The sequence below is a fragment of the Mirounga leonina genome, unplaced genomic scaffold (assembly GCF_011800145.1).
Source record: "Mirounga leonina isolate KUSES-001 unplaced genomic scaffold, KU_Mleo_1.0 Mir_127, whole genome shotgun sequence".
NCBI lineage: Eukaryota > Metazoa > Chordata > Mammalia > Carnivora > Phocidae > Mirounga > Mirounga leonina.
This window is the reverse complement of record NW_023270316.1, coordinates 58,413,349-58,439,655: the sequence shown is the minus strand read 5'-3', so window position 1 is coordinate 58,439,655 and position 26,307 is coordinate 58,413,349. Positions and strand designations below refer to the sequence as shown.

At 36.7% G+C, this 26,307-nt stretch overlaps 1 protein-coding gene across 3 annotated transcripts in view; it reads right to left on the bottom strand.

Moving 5' to 3' along the window:
• FNDC3A (fibronectin type III domain containing 3A) overlaps positions 1-24,303 on the bottom strand; it is a 158,333-nt gene extending 134,030 nt beyond the window's left edge. Inside the window, exons 1-2 of one of the 3 annotated variants that reach the window (XM_035003413.1) lie at positions 24,042-24,303; positions 718-854 (exon numbers count right to left, since the gene is read on the bottom strand). In XM_035003413.1, coding sequence (XP_034859304.1) covers positions 718-816 — 99 coding nt within the window. In that variant the 5' untranslated portion in view covers positions 817-854; positions 24,042-24,303. Of the gene's footprint in view, positions 1-717; positions 855-23,341; positions 23,652-24,041 lie in introns of those variants that run through there. The other 2 variants (XM_035003411.1, XM_035003412.1) reach the window with 2 other exon arrangements.
• Positions 24,304-26,307: the final 2,004 nt, after the last annotated feature.

Genomic DNA, 26,307 nt, shown 5'->3' with positions numbered 1-26,307 from the left:
AATGTTCCTTCTTCTCATTATTATTATGTCCTTAGTCTTTGTTTCCTCACCTGTAATATTAAAATCTCTACAGGGCAGTTGTGAGAATTAAACACGTTGCTTGGTACATCATAGATATTTATGAAAGCCCATCATTCCCATCCTGTCAGCATTGCTGGGGGAATCAGGAGTCAAAAAACTACAAAACTACATTTATAAAGCCCTGGGCTGGAGAAAAAAATATACCAGCTCTCAGGAATTACATGTTTGCTTTTGGGAGGGGGAGTCTGTGAGGAGAGAAAAGTAGGAAGAAAAAGAAGACACAGTTTTATTATTGGATAATGTAGACAGTCATTTAATCACATAATTCAGTCATGATTTTATAATGATTTGAAGTAATGATTTATAATAATCATTAAAGTGCAGGCTAAACTTAGTTAAAAACCAATCAGGGACTAATACATTGTCTAAAGTAAAACAAAAACAACTTTAGTGGCAACTAAAGATACATACAAGATATTTAAACATTAATTAGTGAGAAATTTTAGAAGAAACTTCAAAAACAGTCTCATTATTTCATTGTTTTATGAAACCAAAACAACATTTTGAACTGGAGTGTAAAAGATGAATTAACAGGAACCTACTATTGTGAAGTTTCATTCTGTTTTAAATTTTGCACTCTTTTGAAAGAAATACATGTGTACAAACATAAAGAAATACACATTTCATTTTCCTTACCTGTTGTGTTCCATCTGCACTTACAATAGGGGCAGATAGAAGAGAAATATCACTACTTAAAATCTGAGCTGTATCCAGTAGTGGTGGGTGTTCTGCCATTATCAATAAGACATTAATATACCGGATAACTTCCAATTCTGAAAAACAAAAATACATAGCCATCTGTGTGTACATCCTTAAAAATGTATTAAAATATAATACATTCAAAATTTGTCTCATTCTTTAACCTAAAATGATATTCTTGTGAAAGAAAATTTTACAATACTTAGTCGACTACTTTTTTTCTGTCAACAGACCATTTAAGGAAATACCTTTCTTACAACTTAGCCAACTGTATGTCAGTGTAGACAGGAAACTAAGATACATTAAAACCAATATATTGGGTGCCTGGGTCGCTCAGTCAGGTAAGTGTCTGACTTGGTTTCAGCTCAGGTCAGGATCTCAGGGTCATGAGATCCTGCCCTGTGTTAGGCTCTGCGCTCAGCAAGGAGTCTGCTTGAGATTCTTTCCCCCTCCTTCTCCTTCCCTCTCTGCTTCTCCCCCACTGCTCCTCCCTGCCTGCTCACACTTTCTCTAAATAAATAAAATATTTAAAAAAAAACAACCAATATATGAGCAGCTTCCATTTAAATTCCATGTCTGTCTCTTTATCCCTTCCACCTCTATGCAATATTTACTTAACCACCACAACTCTAGCTAGATACTAGATAATATTTAGTATGGGACAGGGAGTAAAATGCAATGACTAAGTGAGCAAATCTACCACTAATTTTTTTTCTATGAGCAGACAAGGTGATTACGAAGACCCAATCCCCTCCTCTATCACCTTTATCAGTCTCTAGAAACTACACATGAATTATGATTTGTCATTGATTCCTCAGACAAGACAATATGGTAGAAAAATTTGCTCAGGACTAGAATAAAAACCTTCAAATTTTAAGTTTTAAGCTCTGACACTGGTCTTCTGTAGTTCTGGTTTTACTATTCTTTTCTAAGTGACACCTATTTCAAAATAAACCAAATCATTACAGTGATTAAAAGCATATACATTTAGAAATCTTTGACACAGTGTCACTTATGTAAAAAGTAAAAGACTTGGTGTAAGCAAATTATGGTATATCTACCATATATAACATCCACCAATAAAATGTCAGCTAATTACAAGAAAAGCTGAACATAACTGAGCTCAATCATAAATTTTACCAAGTTCATACTAAAAAGCAAAATTACAAACATTTTTGGATGCTTGTAAGATTCTGAAATTCAGCAGTGTCAAGATATTTAACTTTTGTAAGATATTAAATTCATGTTATTTATTTTAAAGTCTTGAGTCTTTGCAGAAACTCTCATACAGGTTGATTTAACCTAAAAACAAATTTCTATTAGATATATAAAAATTGCTGTAAGATTTTTAAAAAATATTCAATACAGTTATCTACCTCGAGATTTTATACTGAAGACCACGGTATATAATATTTTATATTTAACTATTTCATAACAATGCATGTCATTAAACACATTATATGTTATAATTACATGCACATATAATATACATATATTTATACTGTTTTTAACATATACATACATATATATAAACACATGACATATGCAAACATATATAAAGGGGCAAATCTAACTTCTGGCTTAATCTGTATTGCTGTATTAAAGTCTGATAAAATCAGTGAGAAAAAAAAGTAAAAAAAAAATCAGTGAGTAAATAATTTCACTCTGTGAATATGTAAAAAAGTTGCAAGACAGGAAAGAGTCAATGCATTATTTTCCCTCTTGCATATCAAAGAAACATTTAGGGAAGCTAAGAGGAGTAACCAGAGAACGTTTACAGATAATTCACTTTGTAAAATTAGTAAATTAAAAAAAAAAAAACCAAACCATTGAGTACTTTTTATTTTGTCATTATATTGTTTGTAATATTTTACATAATATCTTTAGCTAAAACTGCAACCACCATTATTACTTGAATTTTAGAAAGTAATGAAGATACAACCATAATTTGGTTTCAAGAGGTGCACTGGAAGCTTACAAATACAAACACAGATTTCTTCTGAACCTCTAGTTAATTCCAAGAACAGTATTATTATAAACTGGATCTGAAGCCACATGCTATGTTTTAACATTATCATCCACTTAAGGCATTACCTCTAATTTTATTCTTTTCAAAGCTCTAACACATCAGAAGTTTATTTATGAATTGCTTTCTTGCATGGATATATCCATCACACTATATGCAAAGGTTTTATTTAAGCTTGCAAATTAGAAACTACAGCCATGCAACTGAAATGATGCATTTAGAAACCTAAAAATTCCTCTACTCCTGTGTAGAGAACACTGTCAGCTTTTCCTTTCAACCAATTTCTTCTAATTCTGTTATTTCTACTTCCTACATTCTCATCTTGTGACTACAAACACCCACTTGTTTTAAGTTATGCATCTATTTTTTTTTTTAAGATTTTTTTTTTATTTATTTATTTGAGAAGAATGGGAGACAGCACGAGAGGGAAGAGGGTCAGAGGGAGAAGCAGACCCCCCGCTGAGCAGGGAGCCCCACGTGGGACTCGATCCTGGGACTCCAGGATCATGACCTGAGCCGAAGGCAGTTGCTTAACCAACTGAGCCAACCAGGCGCCCCTCTATTTTGTTTTTAATACTGTAATATTTGATATATATGCAAGAGAGGGGATTTACAAATTTTCATGGAATAATAATACCCCCCCATGGCTCATTTCAAGCTATCATGGTTTAAAAACTGACCTGAAAATTCCTGATTTTTTTTTTTTTAAAGATTTTATTTACTTATTTGACAGAGACATAGTGAGAGAGGGAGCACAAGCAGGGGTAGTGGGAGAGGGAGAAGCAGGCTTCCTGCAGAACAGGGAGCCCACTGTGGGGCTTGATCCCAGGACCCTGGATCATGACCTGAGCCAAAGGCAGAAGCTTAACGACTGAGCCACCCAGGTGCCCCCAAATTCCTGATTTTTAACAATCAACTTTTGTATACAAGATGGTTCCATCATATCACTATTTATATCTAAAATCTACATATCAATATTTAATTATTTGTATAGCAATAATATAACAAAATATTAACATTTGGGAAATCTGGGTGAAGAAAAGCTAAATATCTCTATACTACTCTTGTAACTTTTAAGTCTGAAATTTTAATTAGTGTCAAATTAGACAATATTACAAAAAATTAACACCAGGTAGAATGCAGATCTGAATGTAAAAGGTAAAACAAAAAATTTTCTAAAAGATAATACACAAGAATATCTTCATAACCATGAGAGAAAGAGTTTTTAGACAGGGTACAGATTATATTTCTTAAATCATAAAGAAAAACGAATACTGAACTTCATTAAAATGAAGAACTACTATTCATTAAGAAATATCTTTAAGAAAAATGAAAAGGCAAGCCATAGACTGAAGGAAGCTATTTTCAAAATACGTAACTGAAAAACAGCACATATTTCACATTTATACAGGCCTCCTACAAATTGATTTAAAAAAAAAAAACAACAGAAAAATGCCAAGACACTTGAATATGCTCTTCACAAAAGTGGAAATTCAAGAGATCAATAAACATATGAAAAGATTCTCAAATTCATTAACTACTAGGAAAAAGCTACTTAAAAATCATAATGAAGGGCGCCTGGGTGGCTCAGTTGGTTAAGCAACTGCCTTCGGCTCAGGTCATGATCCCAGGGTCCTGGGATCGAGTCCCACATCGGGCTCCCGGCTCAGCAGGAAGCCTGCTTCTCCCTCTCCCACTCCCCCTGCTTGTGTTCCTGCTCTCGCTGTCTCTGTCTCTGTCAAATAAATGAATAAAAATCTTTAAAAAAAAAAAATCATAATGAAATGTCTTCATATACTCCTTAGGAGTATAAAAATAAAAAAGACTGACAATATTAAGTATCAAGGAGGCTATGGGCAACTGGTACACTCAAATGGACTGAGAGTGGAAATTCATAAAATCACTTTGGAAACTACTTTGATATTATTTACCAAAGCTGAACATATAAATATTCCATGACCCAGTTATGATTCAGTTATTAGACTCCTAGTCTACCAAAAAAAAAAAAAATGCATGCACATATGCACCAAAAAAAGTACATGAAGGTGTATATAGCAGCACTACTCTTAACTAGCCCCTAAACTGTAAACAACTTAAATGTCCCTGGACAGTAAATGGTAAATTTTATCTAATTCATCCACTGGACTACTATACAGCAATGAAAATTAATGAACTAGTGAACAGGAAACAACACAAATAAATTTCACAAATACAATGTGAGTGAAAAACAGACAAAATACATACAGCACAACTTTATTTATAGAAAGTTCAAAACAGAATAAAACCAATCTATGGTGTTAAAAGTCAGAATAGGTGATTGTCTTTGAAGGATGGGAACTTGGAGAGGCATGAAGGCAGTTTCTGGGGTGCTGGTACAGTTCTATGTCTTGACTTGGGAGGCTGTTACGTGATAATTACCACTCTTACCACATAATTATGTGAAAATACCATTATGAATTGAGCTGTATATTGATATGTACATACTTCTCTGTGTCTACTTCAAGAAAATTATTTTTAAAAGTTAACACGACCACATGGTCATCTCAATTGATGCAAAAAAGTATTTGACAAGATCCAACATCCTTTGATGATAAAAACACTCAACAAACTAGGAACAGAAGGAAACTATCTCAACATAATAAAGGCCATAGATGAAAAGCCCACAGCTAATAACATCGTGCTCAGTGGTAAAAGACTATCAGCTTTTCCTCTAAGACTGGGAACAAAGCAAGGATGCTGACTCTAACCATATCCATTCACAGTACTGGACATAGTACTGAAAATCCTAGTCGGAGCCATTAGGCATGAAAAACAAATAAAAGGTATCCAAATCGGAAAGGAAGAAGTAAAACCATCTCTGTTCACACATGACATGATCTCGTATGTAGAAAAACCTAAAGAGTCCATTAAAAACCTGTTAGAACTAGTAAATTCAGTAAAAGTGCATGGTAGGAAATGAACATAGAAAAATCAGTTGCATTTCTATATATTAACAATGAACAATCTAAAAAAAGAAATTAAGAAAATAATTCCATTTAAAGTAGCATCAAAAAGAATAAAATACTAAGGAATAAATTTAACCCCCAAAGTGGAAGATTTGTATACTGAAAACTATAAAAATTTGCTAATAGAAATTTAAAAAGACACAAATAAATGGAAAGATCCTGTGTTCATAGATTAGAAGATTTAATACTGTTAAGAATTCGAGACTTCCCGGGGCGGCTGGGTGGCTCAGTCGTTAAGCTTCTGCCTTTGGCTCAGGTCATGATCCCAGGGTCCTGGGATTGAGTCCCACATTGGGCTCCCTGCTCAGCAGAGAGCCTGCTTCTCCCTCTCCCACTCCCTCTGCTTGTGCTCCCTCTCTGCTGTGTTCTCTGTCAAAATAAATAAAATCTTTAAAAAAAAAAAAAAAAAAGAAAGAATTTGAGACCTCCCAAAGCAATCCCTATAAAAATCACAATGGCTTTTTTTTTTTTTTTTTTGCAGAAATAGAAAAATTCATTCTAAAATTCCTATGGAATCTCAAGGGATTCCAAACAGCTAAAACAATTTTGAAAAAGAACAAAGTTAGAAGACTCAAACTTCCTGATTTTAAAACATATTACAAAGCAACAGTAATCAAAACTGTGGTATTGGCATAACAACAGACAAATACACCAATGGAAAAGAATAGAGAGCCCAGAAATAAACTTTTACATGTCTAGTCAAATGATCTTCAACAAGGGTGCCAACACCATTTAATGAAGAAAGGACAGTCTGTTTAACAAATGGTGAATAGGAAAACTGCATATCCACATGCAAAAGAATGAACTTGGATTCTTTTACCATATACAAAAATTAACTCAAAATGGATTAAACACTAAGTATAAGACCCAAAACTATAACGCTCCAAGAAAACAGAGGAAAAGATTGGACTTGGCAATGATTTCTTAGATATGACACCTAAAGCAAAGACCACAAAAGCAAAAATAGACATATGGCACTACATCAAACTTGAAAACTTCAGTGCATCAGAGTACACATTCAATGGAGTGAAACTGCAACCTATGGAATGGGAAAAAATATTTGCAAACTAAGCTCTGACTGCTACAAAATATCATACACTGGGTGCCTTAACCAACATTTATTCCTCACAGTTCTTGAGGCTGGGAAGCCCAAGATCTGGGTGCAAAGAGCTGCCTTCCTGCTGTATCTTCTCATGGCCGAGAGAGGGAGTTTGCGTCTCTTATTCTTCTTAAATTATAAGGGCACTAACCCCATCATGGGGGTTCTTCCCTCATGACCTCATCTAAGCCTAATTACTCCCCAAAGGCCCCACCTCTTAATGCCATCACATTTGGGGGGGGGGTAGGGCTTCAACATGAGTTTTGGAAGGATACAAACACTGAGTCCAAACATTCTGCCCCTGGCCCACCAAAATCCATGTCTTTCTTGCCTGCAAAATACATTCATTCCAACCCAACAGTCACAAAAGTCTTAACTGGTTTCAACATAAACTTTAAAATCTCATCCAAATAAGAGTCATCCGAAGCAAATTCCTCTCCAGCTGTGAACCTGTAGAACCAGGTAAGTTACGTGCTTCCAAAATACAGTGTGTTTCCAAAATATAATGGTGAGACAGGCACAGTATATTCCATTCCAAAAGGAAGAAGGGTAACATATCCCAAACAAGTCCAAAACCTAGCAAGGTGAATTTCTTAAGGCAATCTTAACAATCTCTTTGGTTTCATGCTCTGCCCTCCAGACCCAATGGGGGGGTGGCATCATGCCCAGACATTCCTCCAGCTTGATGGAGCCCTGCCCATGTGGCTCTACTGAACAGAGGTCCCATCCTTTGAAACTGAGGGGAGGCAGCCCTGACCCTCTGCCCTCTATACTCTGGACCTATGTTGGGAGTAGCAGTCCTGATGACAGGAGTCACCTTTGGGGTCCTTCTTCCCTTTTCCTGAAGGGAGAACACATGTTCACAGCCTGCCTTCATTCCCTTCCATTTTGTTTCATTTAGTCCCAGCTAGCATTGTTTCACTGGTATAATTCCATCTCTCTTCCTGGCTTCTGTTGAGATGCTGATTGGGTACATGGTTCACACCCACACTAAAAGCCTTATCAACTGGCTAGTCAAACATACTCTTGGTATTCTCTTCAGAGTATTCTTTCTCATTTTTTGCAGTCTGGATAGACTGAACATTTTCCAAGTCTTTAAATTCTGGTCCCTTTTTGCTTAACAAATCCTTCATTTCATTTCTTTCCTCTCACATTTTATTATAAGCAGTGAGAAGGAACCAAGCTACTCCTTCAACACTTTGCTTTAGAAACATCCTCAGCTAAATATTCACTTTTATCACTTTCAAGTTTTACCTTCCATAAAACATTAAAACATGAACACAACTCAGCCAATTTTTTTGCTCTTTTATAAAAAGGATCACTTTTTCCACTGTCCAATAACAATGTTCCTCATTCCCATCTGACACCTCATCAGAATGGCCTTTATCATCCATATTTCTACCAATATTCTGTTTATGATTATTTATGTATTCTTTAAGAAGATGGAGGTTTTCTCTCCAGTTCTCTTTGTTTCTTTCTGAGCTCTTACCAGTTGCCATTGGCAATCCCTTAAAAGTAATCTTGGCTTTTTCCAGCATGCACTTCAACACTTTTCCAGCCTCCACCCATTCCCCAGTTCCAAAGCTACTTCCACATTTTTAGATATTACAGTAGGACCTCACTTATTAATACGGTCTCCATCAGTTTGGACTGCTAGAATAAACAATATACATTTATTCTTCACAGTTCTGGAGGCTGGTAAGTCCAAGACCAGGGTGCCAGCATGACTGGGTTCTTGGTGAGGGCCCTCTTCTTGGCCAGCAGATGGCTACCTTCTTGCTGTATCTCCACATGGCCAAGACAGAGAAAGTTCTGGTCTCTTCCTCTTCTTATAGGTGCACTAATCCATAATGGGGGATCTACCCTCATGACTTCATAAACCTCAACAACTCCCAAAGGCCCACCTCCAAACATGATCACATTGGGGATTAGGGCTTCAGTCTTCAGTCCATAACACTATTAGATTTAGATACAGTACTGTACTTTCTTACTCAGTCACTACCATAATTCTGAATCTATATTAGTTTCTTTACTCAAATATTCTGCCAGGTTTTCTTACTCAAACTCCTCATTCACATCCACCCATTCTATTTAAATTTGTTTTATTCTAACGATGTTGCTGTTAGGCAATAGCCTGGACATAATGAGCTACATCTAGGGTTTAAAACTTCAGCTCTAATTGTTTAAAAAGTATATGGGAAAATGCACAGCAGGATCATACTTGGATTATAGCCATAGTGTAAGTGAGGGATCCACAGGAAAAATATGTACATTTAGATTAAAAAAAAAATCCAATGTATTTTTCTGGTCTTTTGTCTAAATCAATGAAACTTTAAATTATAGGATTCTAAGTCCATATCTAAAATCTATTATACACTCCAAAGAGTTTTAGTATTATATTTAAATCCAGAATTTGGGAGTACTTGAAAGTATACATATGACGGGATGCCTGGGTGGCTCAGTTGGTTAAGCATTTCCTTCAGCTCAGGTCATGATCCCAGGGAACCTGGAATCGAGCCCTGCATTGGGCTCCCCACTTGGCGGGGAGCCTGCTTTTCCCTCTCCTTCTGCCTGCCATTCCCCCTGCTTATGCTCACTCACTCTCTTTCTCTGACAAAATATTTTTTAAAAAAGAACCCTTTGGGGAAAAAAAGTATACATATGAAAAAACATTAAGTAAAAATATTATAGTAGTAACTGTATTAAGATGATGTAATTACAGTAATTTTTCCCTCTATTTCCCCAATATTTTTGTAATATGAATATGGTTATACCACTTTCATCAAAATTTCAATTTAAAAATAAACAGCTTGAAAAGCCCTAGGCAACTACAGTCATATTTGGCTTATCGACCATCTCAAAGACCTTTTAGGAAATTTCAATAAATTTTGCTTGAACTTGGACTTTATCCAAATTAATATTCATCTAACAAACTAATATCCTAACATGTATTCATGTATTTTTCCAAATTAGACCTCTTTCATTTCTTTTTAATTTTTGGATTTTTAAAAAATTTTTTAAACTTGACTATCTTAGATTAAAAAAAAAGCACTTTAAGTCACTTGCAGTGGAATTTCCTAAGATGAAAATCATGGGAATCACTCTGTGAAATCATCCTGTCATTTCTTATCTGAAACTTAAAACAAGTATTTCACAGATTTTATTTAACAATGAGATATTAGATTATTTTGTATTTTTCCCAAGACTAATTCTTTCAGCCACACTGATGTTAACTGTACTCCAGAAAAATGACTCTTAAAAATAGGTTATTAGTTAAATTTAACTTTGGTTCACCTAAATTTCTACGTCTTAATGTGAACTTTCATTAAGACATAAAGGACAGTTGTTTTCCCCCTTACAACATCTTCAGTGCCACTCTTTCATTTTTTTTCTAGTTTTTTAAGTTGTTTCAGGCAGAAGAATAAACTCAGTACCTTTCTTTTTTTTTTTTTTTTTTAAGATTTTATTTATTTATTTGAGAGAGAGAGAGCGAGACAGGGAACACAAGCAGGGGGAGTGGAAGAGGGAGAAGCAGCCTTCCTGGGGAGCAGAGAGCCTGATGCAGCCCCAGGACTCTGGGATCATGACCTGAGCCAAAGGCAGAAGTTTATGAGCCACCCAGGCGCCCCCAGTCCCTTTCACTTTTGACAGGGAACTAAATTCACTACTTTTTTTTTAAATTTAAATCCAATTAGCCAACATATAGTACATCATTACAAATTCACTACTCTTCAATTTTTTTTTTTTGAGAGAGAGAGCTCACGCACGCACTTGAGGGAGGGAAAGGGGCAAAGGGAGAGGCAGAGAGAAGATTCCAAGATTCCAAGCAGGCTCCACGTCCAGCTCAGGGCCTGACGTGGGGCTCCATCTCACAACCCTGCGATCATGACCTGAGCCGAAACCAAGAGTTGGACGCTTAACTGACTGAGCCACCCAGGTGCCCCACACCACTCTTAATTTTTAATGTACCCAATGGACACTAGAAAGGTGAATGAATTTATTACAAATAGAAACCAAATGACCATGCTTTAAAAGCATGATTTTTTTAAAGTATGGTCCAGGGTTCACCAATGGCAGTGTGCTCTTGATATGTCCTGAACTAAAAGAAAAATCAATATTCTTTTTACAGATATTTTGGGCAAATGACACACAATTTTTTAGCTTTTATTTCTGTGTAAGACTAAGTGTTACTTACTAGCAACCTCCAGAGTGAGCTCTTATTTGTTAATAAAATTTGTTAATAGAATGTATAAAGTAAAATTAATACATTTCAAAAGATTACTTGGGCCTCTAATTCACTACTAAGACATTCAGCTGCCATGCAATACAGTTAGGATTCCCACAATGTGCAGAAGGATACTTCATTATCTGTTTATCTATCATTAGTGCTCTTTTCAATTGCCCTAGTTTTTGCAGTGTCTTCAATTGGTCATGGTTCTCAAGTCCAACAGATTTTATTTATAAATTACTATATGTTTAGCTTTATTATTCCCATATTCAATTTAGTTTTTGTTGAAGGTTGATTAACCCAATAGTGTACGTACAATGATGCATATATACATTAATGATATTTTCGGCTTATAACTTTAACCTTGTTCTTTAAGTAGGTGTATTTATAAACCTTCCAATTTGGCTTATATGTTAACATTTTATCACTGACCTGCTATTTATGAATTTATGTTATCTAAGTAACTTACCACATATTTTTCATGCTAAGTGCAATAACTTATTTTTATACATAGGGCAGTGTTTATATGGCATAATTCAATAATATGTTGAACCATATGAAATTGTCATTTCTAAGGTAAAAAATATTAAAATAACATGATTTCATATGGTTTAACCTAATAAAAGCAAATACATATCTTACATATAAAATATATTTCCTTATAAGGTGACTATACAAATCATTAACAATAAATTTACTGTAACTTATCTTATTTTCTAATTCCTTGTCCACTGGAAAGGTAGAAGAAGTAGAATGGGTAGGATGGGTGGGTCTCAGTCTTTTATCCCACATAAATGAACAGAGGTTTAAAAAAAGAAGGAGTTGAGAGCCACTACCATCACTCGCCAATGCCAGACACACTAAGTATAACTTAATTTAATTAGGCAGTCAGGAGATATAGCCCCCATCCTTCCACTACGAAATCACACCTTAATACTAACATGAAAATCTGGTTAAAACAGACTTCAAAGGCAATCCTGATGAAAAAGACATCAAAAAGATATATCCAGTCAGGAAACTATGGGAACTGAGAGCAGGAGTTGCTCCCAAGAAATCAACCCCAATCTGTTAAAGGACAGAGAGTGTACACATAATTAAGGCCAACAATTTTTTTTTTAAGTGCCATTGTCTTAAATCCTATTTTACAGTTCTTGCTGATGTTTTCAGAGCACTTGGGTTACCTTTAGAGCCCAAGGTAATTACATCTGTGACAATTCTATTTTCATCTACAAATACTTTATTGCCCTTTTAAAATGTGCTAGCTTATATATTATAGTCACTTTGCTTTTTTAGAATTTTAAATTCTTGGTTACAGGTATCAGAATGACTTTGAATTGAAGACTAAAACTTGTAGCTTCTGAATATTTTCTGACCAAAATTAACACTTGGCATCTAGGCTCACAACGGAAGGGTTTGCATTCCCCTGTAAAAGCTACTGAAGTAGCTTCACCATAACTTCACCATATTTAACATGTTTCCTTCTAAATAGAAAATTTTATCATAAGACATCACAAGAAAATCAAGAAACATTTCTGTATTTCCTGTAAGAAAGATTTGTCTGTAGAACCCAGTGTTTTAACACTGCCCTTTCTGAGATAACCAGATTCTTTGTTTATAAATCTACTATTAAGCCTGAGTTAAATATTACTGCCTCTAAACACGCTCATCTTCCTTCATCTTATTTTTTACAAAAATTTTCCTTCTTTTTAGTCTACCTTTATTTAGCTCAAGCTGATGACATCAATCCTAAAATTTACCAATAACTTTCTTAAAATATTAGGTTCTAATATTGAAAGGGGATGAGAAATAAAAATATCTAGACAAATGAGACTTGAAAACTATAATTTTACATTTGAAAAAATTGCTTTTATAATAGATATTCAGAAAATAAAGTACACTAAAATTGTCTTGTTTTGCAGGTATGATTATAAAGGTTGAGAATCACTAATCTCCAATTCTTGCTTCTTTAACCTATGGTAACAGTTTCTGACCCAATGCTATACTGAAAGTGCTAGTTTTAAATGCACCAATGACTTTAGACACCAAATGGGAAGCTTGTGAGTGAAGGGAGGTGTTATTAAAAATTACACAGAAGAAAGAGACATAATCAAGAAGCTATGGCTCTAACAAGGACTAATCATAATTGCCAAATCCAAACCCTCTTATGTTTTATAATTTTTGTTACATCACAAAAGTTATACATTTTATACTTAAGAACATATGCATAGTCATCATTTTTAATTCTTCCTCCTGTCCCTAAATCCAACTTCCATTTCTACAGCTATCCGCTGTGGAAGGTACCCTTTCAGACTTGTTCTCCGCACTTACCCAAGTATATATAAGGTTTTCTAGGTTTTTTGGTTGTTACATAAAGCAAATGACATGTATTAGTATCTTTCTTTTTCATGTGAAATACTATAATATTTTCTTAAAGAAGTATATTTGTTATCTATTTCATTCTTTTCCAGGCTGCCTAATATTCTACTGCAAGTCCATAACTGAACTATTCTAATGCTGAACAATGAAACTGCTTCCATTTTTCTCCATACATTTCCCCCTCTGCAAGAAATAACCATGTAATATTCTATATGAACTTAAACGATAGTCTCTCTATACAGAAATACTTCTCTTCGGAAGTATGCACTTCTAGAGTTGATAGATACTGCTGAACTTTTCTCCTCAAAAAGATGAGGCTATTTATACTTTGTTCAATAGTTTATAAATGTATACTTTCCAATTTTACTTGTAATATTAAGGGTGTCCAGTTTTGTTTTTTATTACAAAAGTTTTTAAAAAAATCATATTGATGTTTTCATTTGAATTTCTCAAAATACTGGCATGGTTGAATAACTTCAAAACTTTATAGGCTATCTGTATTTCTAATTCTATGAATTTCCTACTTAAATTCTTTATTTTCTACCGTTTTTTTTTTTTTTTCATACTGATTTGAGAGCACACCTTGTATACTTTGAATATTAGCTTTGTCTATTACATGTCAAATCTGTTATTTGGCAATTCAGTTGCTTGCCTTTTTTAATGGCATCTAAGTTTGATGTCTCCTTGACAGGAGAAAGGCTTGCTCTACTCCAAAATGTTTTTAAAAATTCACTTCTAAAACTTTTGCTACTTTATTTACTTATATTTAGTCCATCTAGATTTTAGTTTTGATAGTGCCATGAAGTGGGTACCTAATTATCTTTACCTCAACTGGATAGCCAATTGTCCCACACCATTTATAGAGTAGCTCTTCCATTACCAGTTTATCACACAAGAAATTCTCCTGTATCCATGGAGTTCCTCCTGAATTCTGTATTCTGTTCCTATGATCAACATGCTCATTCCTACTCCAAATTCTTATTTTTTAAATAACTGTAATTTTATAGTATGTTTTGATTTTTGATAGGTATGCTCACTGTTAAGCTTCTTTTTGAAATTTACTTGGCCATTCTTATATATTTAACCTTCTCAAAACTTGAAATATCAGTTTGTCAAATTCCATTTTAAAATCCTACCATAATCTAATTAGGATTACACTATTTTCTCATTTGGTGAGAACTGCCATTTTTATGGTATTAAGTTGTCACACTCAGGAATATAGTATGCTCTCCATCCATTCAGATCTTCTATAGTTTTCTTTATATAGCTGTTGCATATTTCAGAAGGTTCTTAAGTATTTTATAATTTTAGCTTCTACTTTTTCATTTTTCATAGTTGGCTACTGCTGGTGTATAAGAAAGCTAATGAATATTCTAAGTTATAGCCAGCTGGTTTACTGAAATCTCTTTGTGACTCAAATCATTTTGTGTTGACTATCTTGTATTTTCTAAGTAGGTAATCATATCAACTACAAATACTAACAGTGATATATCTCACCTCATCCCCCACACACCCCTTATTTAGAGGTTATTTTTCTTGCTTCTTAATGCATTGGCTGATACTTTAGGGCAAATGTTCTGTTCCTATCTTTTTATGGAAGTGCTTCTAATATTTCACTATGACATTTAATACAGCCTTCTGATAGAGATCCTTTACTAGGTTATTTCTTGTTAATAGTTATTAGGGACAAGTGAATTATAGAAAATAATATTTTTAGCATCAAAGAGATAATCATACAGTTTTATTCTTTCATCTGTAAATATAGCGAATTATGTCAATATGTTTCCTAATACTGAATCAATATTATACTCCTGGGATTCAAAACATTGGAAGTGGTATGATTAAAAGCTGAGGCTCTGGAGTCAGGTGCCTGGGTTCAAACCCCCAAATCACTAACTAGTTGTGTGGTATGTTATTTAACTTCTTTCGACTCCAGTTTCCTCATTTTTAAAATGATGACAATATTATCTACCTCAGAGGGTTGTTTTAAGGATTAAGTAAACTGATACACATAAAGTTGTTTTAACAGCAGTCAGAACATAGAAAGTATTTAATGTATGTTAATTTATTATTTACTAAGTGCCTTATATTTGCCAGGCATAGGGTATGAAGCATGGCAGGGGGCCTGTGAGCCAAATCCGGTCTCCTGCCTGTTTTTGTAAAGTTTTATTGGAACACAGTCATACCCAATGTTTATAACTTATCTATGGCTGTTTTAATGCTCCTACAACACAGCTAAGTAGTTGTAACAGTTCATACAGCCACACATCTTAAAATATTTACTATCTGCTCCTTTATAGAAAAAAAAATTTTCCAACTACAGGAGTATTGTTCTAACTCAAGAATTTTATAATCTAATAGTTGAGACAGACAAGAAATATATATGTTATGGTATATGTACACAATCATGATATTGAGGGTATTACAGAAACATGGCAGTTCAGTACTAAATGACAGGAAGGATTCACACAAGTGAAAAAAAGGCAAGAGAAGAGGTTATTTTATTTACCCTTAATTATTTTTAAATATGCATTTGTTTATATGTCTTTACCTCTCATCCTAGTTTGTGAATTACTAGAGGGAAGGCAGTACAACATTCATCTTTGTGACATTCATATTTTAAGTATGTAGGACGTTTAAAGAATTAACAAAATGATAGATGAATAAATGGTGAAAATGGTGAATGGTGAAAAGAAGAATAGGTTATCTAGGTGACAGTGATTAGACCTGTCCAAGTTCTAGATATAAATATCCTATGGCAAGCAGTTTACTTGCCATGTTAAATGGGCTCTCTTAATCCTTATAACAGCCAATTCTAAAAGATAGATCCTATTATTACCCCTCTTTAAGTGAAGAAACAAAGGCCCATAGAGCTAAAGTAATATGTGCATGTTTATATACAACCAATAAGGGAGGAAGCCAACAAATAAACCTCTATCTACCTAATGTAAAACATATGCTTTCTACTACAAAATTGGGAATAGATATAGTCACAGGGTATCAACAGACTATATACTTTGAAACAGAGACCAAAGACATTATAACTGATGCAGCAGAATTGTGGTATGATTTTAATGTCTAAAACTGAGCAATGATATGAATAAAACTCATGTTTTTGAAAACATTAGCCTGGAAGCAGCCTGAAAGACGGCTTAGAGGGAAACTGCCCCTACATTTTCTCCAAAGGCTACTCTACCACACACATTAGGCCAATTTTAACAAGGTTCAAGTAATAGATTAAAAAAATACAATTGCAGGGGCGCCTGGGTAGCATAGTCAGTTAAGCATCTGACTCTTGGCTTCGGCTCAGGTCATGGTCTCAGGATCCTGAGATGGAGTCCCATGTCAGGTTCAGCACTCAGTGTGGAGTCTGCTTGGATTCTCTCTCCCTCTGTCCCGCCCCCCTAAAATAAATAAGTCTTTATAAAAAATATAATTGCTAGCATACAGTGGCATTTGAGGAATAATGATGCACCTACTGATCTCAAGTACTGGAAATAGCTGGTCCCAACATGCAAAAAACTATTAACTAAAGTGTAAGAAAGAGTATATATTGCAAATGAAAGTATTACATGGAAAAAAAATCAAGCCTTAAGAACAAAATTGCAAACTGACAATGCCTGTCTTAAGCAAACCAAAAATATCTAGAAAATGAAAACATAATGAAATCACATATTATAAATATTTTCATTTTTTTTTTTAAAGATTTTATTTATTTTTTAGAGAGCGAGCGAGAGATACAGCATGAGAGGGGCGAGGGTCAGAGGGCGAAGCAGGCTCCCCGCTGAGCCGGAAGCCCGATGTGGGACTCGATCCCAGGACCCTGGGATCATGACCTGAGCCGAAGGCAGACGCTTAACCATCTGAGCCACCCAGGCGCCCTAAATATTTTCATTTTAAACATGTAAGCAAATCTTAAGAAAAACTGATTCTGACGTAAATGACAACTCCTTCAAGCTCAATCTTAAAAGTAGTTGTTTTACATAACATCTATTTCTGCAAAAGAAAGCACATCGTTACTTTTTAAAGAGAAGTCTTAACTGTACTTTAAAATGCACTTGAACACCTGCTTAGAACCCCCAAAGCAGGAAGATTTTTTTTCTCACTGGGGAACTGAATAATAAATCACTTAAATTTTCTAACTTATTCTGTTCAAATATATATTGAGATGTGGATTCTGAAGAAGGAAAACAGAAAATATCTATCAGATGTTTGTGATAGAGGCTGATTAATAAAATTTATTAAACTTAGGTAACTTTTATATCAGGGTTTATTTCAAAGTACACATCAATTTACTTTTTATTTCTAACTAAGCACATAAGAGATCTCAAAAAGTGAGAAAGGAAGAGAGATATGAAAGTCAATCAGAAGTAACAGTTTCATCTGTAAAATAAAAGTACTACCACATATCTGGCATGTCTGCATAGGATTTAAAAAATTACCAAGTACAGGGACTAAACACCAATGACAGTTCAACAAGTGGATCTTATTACGATACATACAGGGATAGTCTTCCACTCGAAAAAAAAAGAAAACCTTAAGGAATTCACTTTTGCATATTTTTATCCCGCTCTGGAAAAGACTAGCTGAAGATGCTTGGAATATAAGATCAGTATTCCCTTGCAAAAAGAACAGAGGCATTGGATATGACCACAATGAAAGATTAATAAGAATAGAAAGAAAAATTTTACATGCATTGTTTGCCAAAAAGCAGTTAAAACTTTTGAGTAAACTAAATGTTTATTGGAAGCACATTTGCAGAACTCTGAAGGATAAAACTTGAATTCATGATTTCTGGTCTTACTAAAACAAACAAACAAAAACAAACAAAAAAGCCCCCAAAAAACCAAACTTCCAATTGCTTCCAATTATAGCAGTATTAATGTAAGCTCTTATTTGGTACTTTGTTTTCATGGCTTCCAACAACTCTTTGGGTACTCATAATATTTCTGAGGGGAAAACAGGATAGGTATTATTCTCAATTTTAATGACTGGGAATTTAAGATGGAAAAAAACTAATCTGAGATCATATGGCTAATAAGGGTAAAGTTGGAACTAAGATCCATGGAACTTAATCTCCTAAAAAACAAAACAGCTGGAATGATCCAGCTGTTTCAAGCACTGGCAAAAGGGAGGTCGGAGAGTAAACTGTTAATTTCTCTTTAAAGCAAAATTTAAAAAGCCAAATTTTTATTAGGTAGCAATTCACAGTGGCTGAAATTTAGTTCAAAAGGTCTGTACTGCCTTACAGTGTAAGACAGTATATACATTTACAAAGTATGAAAAATGTTAATATAAATAAATTACAAAAATTAGCTTAAGTTTTGTTTGGTTAGTTTTAATGTTTTTAAAAGGGGAAAAAAAACCACACTGATGTTATCTATGCAGCTCTCCATCTTACTCCATTTTTACTTTTTCCAGCACTTAATACTATCCTTCATATACAGAATGTATTTACTAATGCCTTCAAATCAAAAAATGTTGTGCCATATTCTTGCTCTCCTGATGACAAAATGATGTCATTACTCTTTAATTTTTTAAAAAAAAATTTTATTTATTTATTTGACAGAGAGAGAGCACAGATAGGCAAAGTGGCAGGCAGAGGGAGAGGGAGAAGCAGGCTCTCCGCTGAGCAGGCAGCCCAACGCGGGGCTCGATCCCAGGACCCCGGGATCATGACCTGAGCCGAAGGCAGATGCTTAACCAACTAGCCACTCAGGCGCCCCGATGTCATTACTCTTGATGACAGAGTAACCCTAGCCAATTCATTCATGCAACCATAACCTGAGGTACCACTATTCACCTGGTAATGGTACATGAAACACAATGTGAAGGAAACAACTGCTTTAGAAATACACATTTTTAAATTAGAAAATTCAAAGAGCTATTTCATGTAAATGAAATTTCAAAGTAACTGCTACTTATCCTTTAAATCACCATAACTTATCTTTAAATAGCTTAATGGAAACATTTTATTTTTTAAAAAAATTTTTTAAGATTTTATTTATTTATTTGAGAGAGAGAGCAAGAGTGGAGGGAGGGTCAAAGGGAGAGGGACAAGCCAACTCCCCGTTGAGCAGGGAGCTCGATGTGGGACTCGATCCCAGGACCCTGGGATCATGACCTGAGCCGAAGATAGACACTTCACTGACTGAGCCACCCAGGCATCCCTTAATGGAAATATTTTAAAAGAGATTTCTAGGTCTTCTTTGCCTTAATCTGCACATGACACAATCTTTCCTGATGACTCAAGCTCATCAATGTAAATATCAATTATTAGACTATTCTATAACACAGTGACTCTTCTTGGAGTTATTGAGCGGTGTCTTAACTGTTTATCTCTTCACTAACTCATCCTAGACTACTTTTAAAGACAAGGTTTCCTTCCGTCAGGTCCCTATTATCACTTATAAGCCACCGGTACCCTGGCCAAAGTTTATAAAATGCCAGTTTGCAGTTTAAAATATGTAAAACCAGAACATGCAGCTGATATACTTAACCTTATACAAATTTTAAATCAAGCCATGATATAACTATTTTTTCCTGCTCTAAGGCCTGGCTCAAAGGTTTTTCTTTTTTCACTTCCTAGTTCTGAGACCTAGTCTAGGCTGTTGTTAGAAGTTTGGCCACAAAATAACAATTACAATAATAGTTATTTCTGCATATTTTCTTTATTTTTACTATAACATAGGGAACAAATATAAATGATAGTCATAACAAAATGCACCAAACAAACATGTAGACAAATGATATAAGGCATCTCACTTTATGTGCTGTAAGGACAATTACCTAGCCCAATTATTAGCCAGGAGTCAGCAAACTAGGTACACTGGCGAAATCCAGCCCACAGCGAGCTTGTTTTTGTTTGGCCCCGGAGTTAAGAATGATTCTTATATTTATAAAAAATTATTTAAAAAATAAACAAAAAAGAATACTCAGGAGAGACTGCAAGTAAACTGCAAAACCTAAAATATTTACTATCTGGCACTCTATAGAAAAAGTTTGCCGATTCCTGATCTAAGTTGTAATAAACAAACACATATAAGATATATATAGCTATCCCTTACACATAAAGCTTAAGCTATTAATATGTCAAAGTAGACATGTAGTTCTTTCAATGATGAGTTCATAATGACACAGCCAAATTATCTTCTCCAGCCCTGCCTATTCCTTTTGATCATGCCCTGGGGCTTAGCCAAAATCCGTAGGCAAAATTCTTTCTTCCTCTTAATATTTATCCTTGGATGCTCTCAGACAGGTCTCCCTGCTCCTACTTCAGTCCTGGATGTCAATCTTTTTTGGAATGTCTTTCCTTTTGCTAAGTCCTTCCCAAGTTTCAAGTTTGACTTCTTCCAAATGCCTTCCATGGTCTTCCAGCCCTCAGTGGCCTCACTTTCTTTCAAATTACAGTTCTTGCCACACAATTTAATAACATCATATTTTTGCTAATGATTTTGTGTGTGCTTAGTCTAGTACCCGTAACTATTTTCTAAACAACTTGAAGGAAGGAAAGATATCACACTGCTTTAATAATAGCTCATCATCCTCTGAGCACATGTCATCTCCCAAGTGTACCTCTCTATCTTGGAGAAAAAATAACCTGAGGACTGGTACTGGGTGATAAGTGATTGGAAATATCAAAAGATAACACCCACAAAGTAACTTGATGGAAGACGGTAAGTTACATTGCAAACTTAAGAAAGTGTATGTGAAAGACAAACAAAACTGTAATAGTGGAAGGATAGAGAGATAAGGATCAAGAGATTAAGAGATCACTGAATAATACTTTGAAATGAGATCAAAATATTAAGAAAATTATAAAACCTTGAAATATAAGTTAAAAAAACAAAATTTGCCTTTCAACACTATTGGCCATTAATTTCCTTTTAATAAGCAGCTCTAGACATTGATAGCCATAAGGGCCTTTTTTTTTGCAATGTGATAACTGAAGGACTAAAAGATTCAACGGGACAGACATACACTGCATTCTAACTCTTTAGATTTTCAACATTCTAAATTTATTTGAAGTATGCTAAAGATGGTGAGAAAAAAAAATCATCTATCATTTGATTACCCGGCTAATAAAATTGGAAATCATGTACATATCCCTACATCACTCTCAAAGATAACACCTAGACTCATTTTCATACAAAAATGTACCAAGAATATAAAAATATTTTTTAGTTACTTCATCAAATTCTTATAAAAATATAAGCAAAATATAAGGTGCACAAGACTTCCATGTATGAACATAAAAAAACACAAATGTTTTAAAACAATCATACATATTACCCATGAGTTTAAAAATACTGCATATTATAAATTAAGTGCTCTTTACCTAAGTAAAGCTACGAAAGACAATGAGAATATTAATCATATATTCCTTCTTTTTGTCCTGGGTTTTATAGTCTCTCAGTCCTGACCTATCCCTGGCTGGTCAGAGAAGAGGGAAACCATTTTCTTAATTAGTAATAAAATATGTTTAATATTATACTCTAGAAATTTTACAACTAAAAAGTAATTATTAAATGCATGGTAAAATGAATCAGCTCTGTTACTCACATGATGAGGGGAAGTGATGACACAGATGACACCAAATGATAATCCTAACATCAGTTTTTTCAAATGCATATCATTAATTTGGGAGAAGCAAACTGCCTTTATAATTACATCTGACTGAGGCCAGAGTTAACCAGAATGTTTATATTCCCTAAACATTTAATGATTTTGAGGTTTCGAAAGGAGAGACAAAAGGGAAAAAGAGGGAGTTAATTCCAAAGCATACAGGTGGCTAAAGTCAACCAGCCTGGGATAAAAAAATTTCTCTGTCAACCTACATAAGAAAACTGAGAGATGATCTATGAAGAAAAAGAAAAAAACAGTAAAACTTACCGGGACAGTGCTAAAATTTTTAAATCGAGTGTTATTTACAAAAATTTTAATGAGTTTTCTTCCTGTTAAATCATCCTTTCTTCCCACTAACTAGTATTATTAGTGATGACAAGAATTACCAGTGAGCCAAAAAGCTGAAAGCAAATTTTAGGTTCTATGTTATAAAAGATGTGTTAAAAATCCTTTTTATCATTGTTTTCTGTTAAGCCCACCATCTGTCCCAATAGGCACTTTATCTCATTACTTGAGATAAATCAATTCAACCAAGAAAACACCAAAAAGGCAGAGGAGTCATTCCTCTGGGATATTTTTAGGTGATTTAAACAAAACTTACACGATGGCAAGAATTACAGGTTTAGCAAATACACAAAAACTAAATATTTATCCAAATACAAGACCTTAGCCACAAATCTCAATTAGTTGCTGTCTAACATATGGCTCCAACCCCTGAGTGGCATATGTTTAGCCCTGGTGCTGGTAATAGCACGGTGGTAAAATAGTATAGTAACAGTTCAACTTTAGTTATTTCATTCTTATAATACAGAAAAACCCTCCAACTTTGGTTTCAGGAACTAAAAACAGAGAGCACAGTAAGAAATAATTATGTTGCTCGGTTTTAAAAGTTCATACTGAACACATATGAGGATTATACTGCAAAAAGAAAAAAACCTTATAAGCTTATTATTCTTAGTTGGAAGATGCTCAGACACAAAGGTGTGCAAAGAAACTTACATAAAATTTCACAAAAGAAAATCTCTAATTCACGATCCCTAGCACCCCAGTAACCATTACACCCCCCCTCCCCCCCGCAAAAATATCCCAAGGCTTTAAACGCTAACCGTTTGATAAAGGAACGATCGACGACGACTTTAATTAAAACAGCCACCGCTGTCCTCCAGACTGTGTGACAAAAGTATTTGTTCATTTTCCTTTACCTAACGCATGGCGTCCCTCCACAGGCGTGTCAAAAGTTCAAAGATCCAGGTTGTTAAACAGGGCAAGGACTGCAGCCTCGAGTCAACCTCCTGACTGAACAGGTGGTTAACTCAGCCGGGTAGAGGAACGGCCAGGTACTGGCACCAGCCAAACAGGATCAAACACACAAGGGCGGGTTTTCGAGGTTTTAACCCCAAGATGAACGGGGGAAACTCTCTTCAGAAAAAGCGTTCAAGTTCGGCGGCTGCCCGGCGGCCGAAGCCCAAGGAGCGGCGGCGGCCGCTCGGCGATCTTCTCCCGCGGGCTCCGCACTCGACCCCCAAGCCTCCGCGAGCCGCGCCGCTCACCGCCGGCCGGGGGGCGGGGGGCGGAGGGAAGGCCGCCCGCGCCCCCCGCGCCGCCTCCTCGGGCTGGTGGCGGGGCCGCGGTCGCGCCCCCACAAGCGCCTCCGGGCGAGACTCGGGCCCGGCAGGTGGCCGACAAGTTGACGGGTCCTGTCCCCGGCCCCACTCCCCGCCTTCCCTGCCCACAGCGCGCCCACAGAACGGGGTGGGCCGGGCCCCTCGACGGGCCCGAGCCCCGCTCGGCGCCCCGGCCCCTCAGACCCAGCCTAACGGTTTCCGTGGCGCCTGCTCCGGGACGGGAGTGGGACAGCTCGGTCTCCCCCGCCTTTCCCGAAGGGAGCGCCCGCGCTCTCACCTCCGAGTCACGCCGCTCTGAGGCGGAGGAAGGCGGCTACCCTGGCGCCTCTTCTTCGGGTTCCTGATCGTTCTCGCTCTACCTCAGCGGCAGAGCCAGCTCTCGGGGCCGCTGCGGCCGGCGGCGCACTGACTGGTGGGGTGGTTTTCCGGCAGTGACGGCGCCGCCTCAGCCCCGCTCTTCGCTCCCTCTCCGCGTAGCTCCCGCTTTCTGTTTCACCCGAGGGACCACGAACGCCGCCGCCGCCATGCTTACTACGGAGCCGGGAGGAGGAGCCCGGAGTCAGCGCGCCCAGTGCGGCTGCGCGAGCCTCGCCGACGGCGCCCCCGGCCGGCCCGGACCCCGCGTTCCCGCCCGGCGCTCGAGCCTGCTGCCCCGCGGGTCTTCCCCGGGAGCGCGAGTCGCCCGCCGAGCGTTTGGCGCTGGGCGTCCGAGCGCCCCCTTACCGCTCCCAGGGCGCCCACCGCCCTCCCGGGGCTGCAGGCTCTGTCCTGAGGCCTGGCTGCGCCAGCTTCGACTGAGCATCTGGCGCGGCCAGCCTGCGAGCGACACTAGGGAAATGTGGAGTTAATTGACGTTCCTAGAGCCACTCACGCAGTTCTCAGGCCAAATTGTAAAAGGCTCCCTCTGAGACGCGCCGGGGTCAGCCTCTTTCTGAAAGCACGAGAACTTAATGCCGGCAGGTGCTTTTAAAGACACTCCCCCAAGGAATAGGAAGCCAAGCGAAGTGGGTTGGATATTTTCCATCCTAAACACTTAGAGCCCCGGATCTCTACGGCAAGCAAAAATATTTAGATAATTACTTCAGTTGAAAACGTGGGGGTTAGTTTCCTGGTCTGTTTCCCAGCCAAATCGCATGAAAACCCATTACCTTAATTTGTACAACAAACAGCACGAAGCTTACAAGTGAACGGAGCAGAGATTCCTTTAAACCTCCAGCAATTGGGGGCGCTGCAATAATTCCCGAGGGCTGGCCAGGGCTGCTTACTTTTGCAGATTCCACTGAAGGTCTTGGGAAGGGGGTAGTCCTTGGGACGGAGAGTCCGACCCCAGTAACTGTCCCTTCAAAAACAGTGATGAATGTAACCAGGCTCCCTGTTCTGGCTTTATTTCACTTTATTGATTGTGCTGCGTTTTAAAATAGCAGTATTTTTATTTTAACCCTTCTACAGAAATCATCTTAAAATCTACTTACTCCTACATTCTTAAAGAGTACAATGGTTAATGAAAGTCTTTGTCCATGATTGACCATCAAATGTGATACCTTGGCCATATGCTGAAGTCCCAGGGGATTGCTGAGGTATATAGGATCCCTACTTTGGTGATCTCTTTTTTTCTCTTTGGAATGTTCTCATCACCTTTTCTAATAATCTGTCACTGCTTCTCATCTCCTCATCTGTCTCTTTATCCACTCTGAGCCTTCCTCTTATCCTTTCTACTCTACTGTTTATTTTTACTCTTTTTTCTTGATGGCATTTCTCTGGCTCCAGGTGATGATTGATCAGATGTTTATAGCCACAGCCAGCTAACAAGAGAATCCTTTTCTTCCTATCAGTAAATAGGACAGTGACTCTATATCAAGTGATATTTTGCGATATTTTTATTGCTGTTCACTATCAAAAGTTCTTTCCCTATGAGAGGTGTTTTCTTTCCTTAACTTCCAGTTTTGGTCCTCTTCCAGACAAAATTGCTGGAAAGCTGATCTCTGAATAACTGAAGCATAACTGTATATTGTTTTAAAATATGAGTATTTATCAGAGCGTGGGCAAGTTGGGTGGCTTCTCCATATTGCTACCCTAGCTCTGTTTGGTCTGAGACTAAGCTAGTGGTTTCCAACCCTAACTCTAAGCTAGTAATTTCCAAAGCTTCCTACTTGGGAGTTTTTTAAAAAGCTAGAATCTTGTAATCTACCCCTCAAGATTTTGCCTGAGTGGGGGAGAGGAAGCAGGAAATGGCATTTTTTAAAAACTGTATTTTTAAAAAGTATCCTGGGCATTCCTACATGTATAGGCACAACAAAGAGGAACAGCTATTTCAAAGGAGACTAAGACATAATTGCAGAATATCACTGAAGTAGATGTAAAGATTGTAGTCAACAATATGCAATGCTGGAAGGTTGAGTCAAGTGAGGACTGGGGAATTTATGTCCTGTGGAGAGAATGAATCATACACATAAATAACCCTAACACAAGCACCAGTATCTCTGGGAATCCAGAAAGGGACAAGAATTTACGTCAGCTTTGAACAAGTCACTTCTCAGTACTTC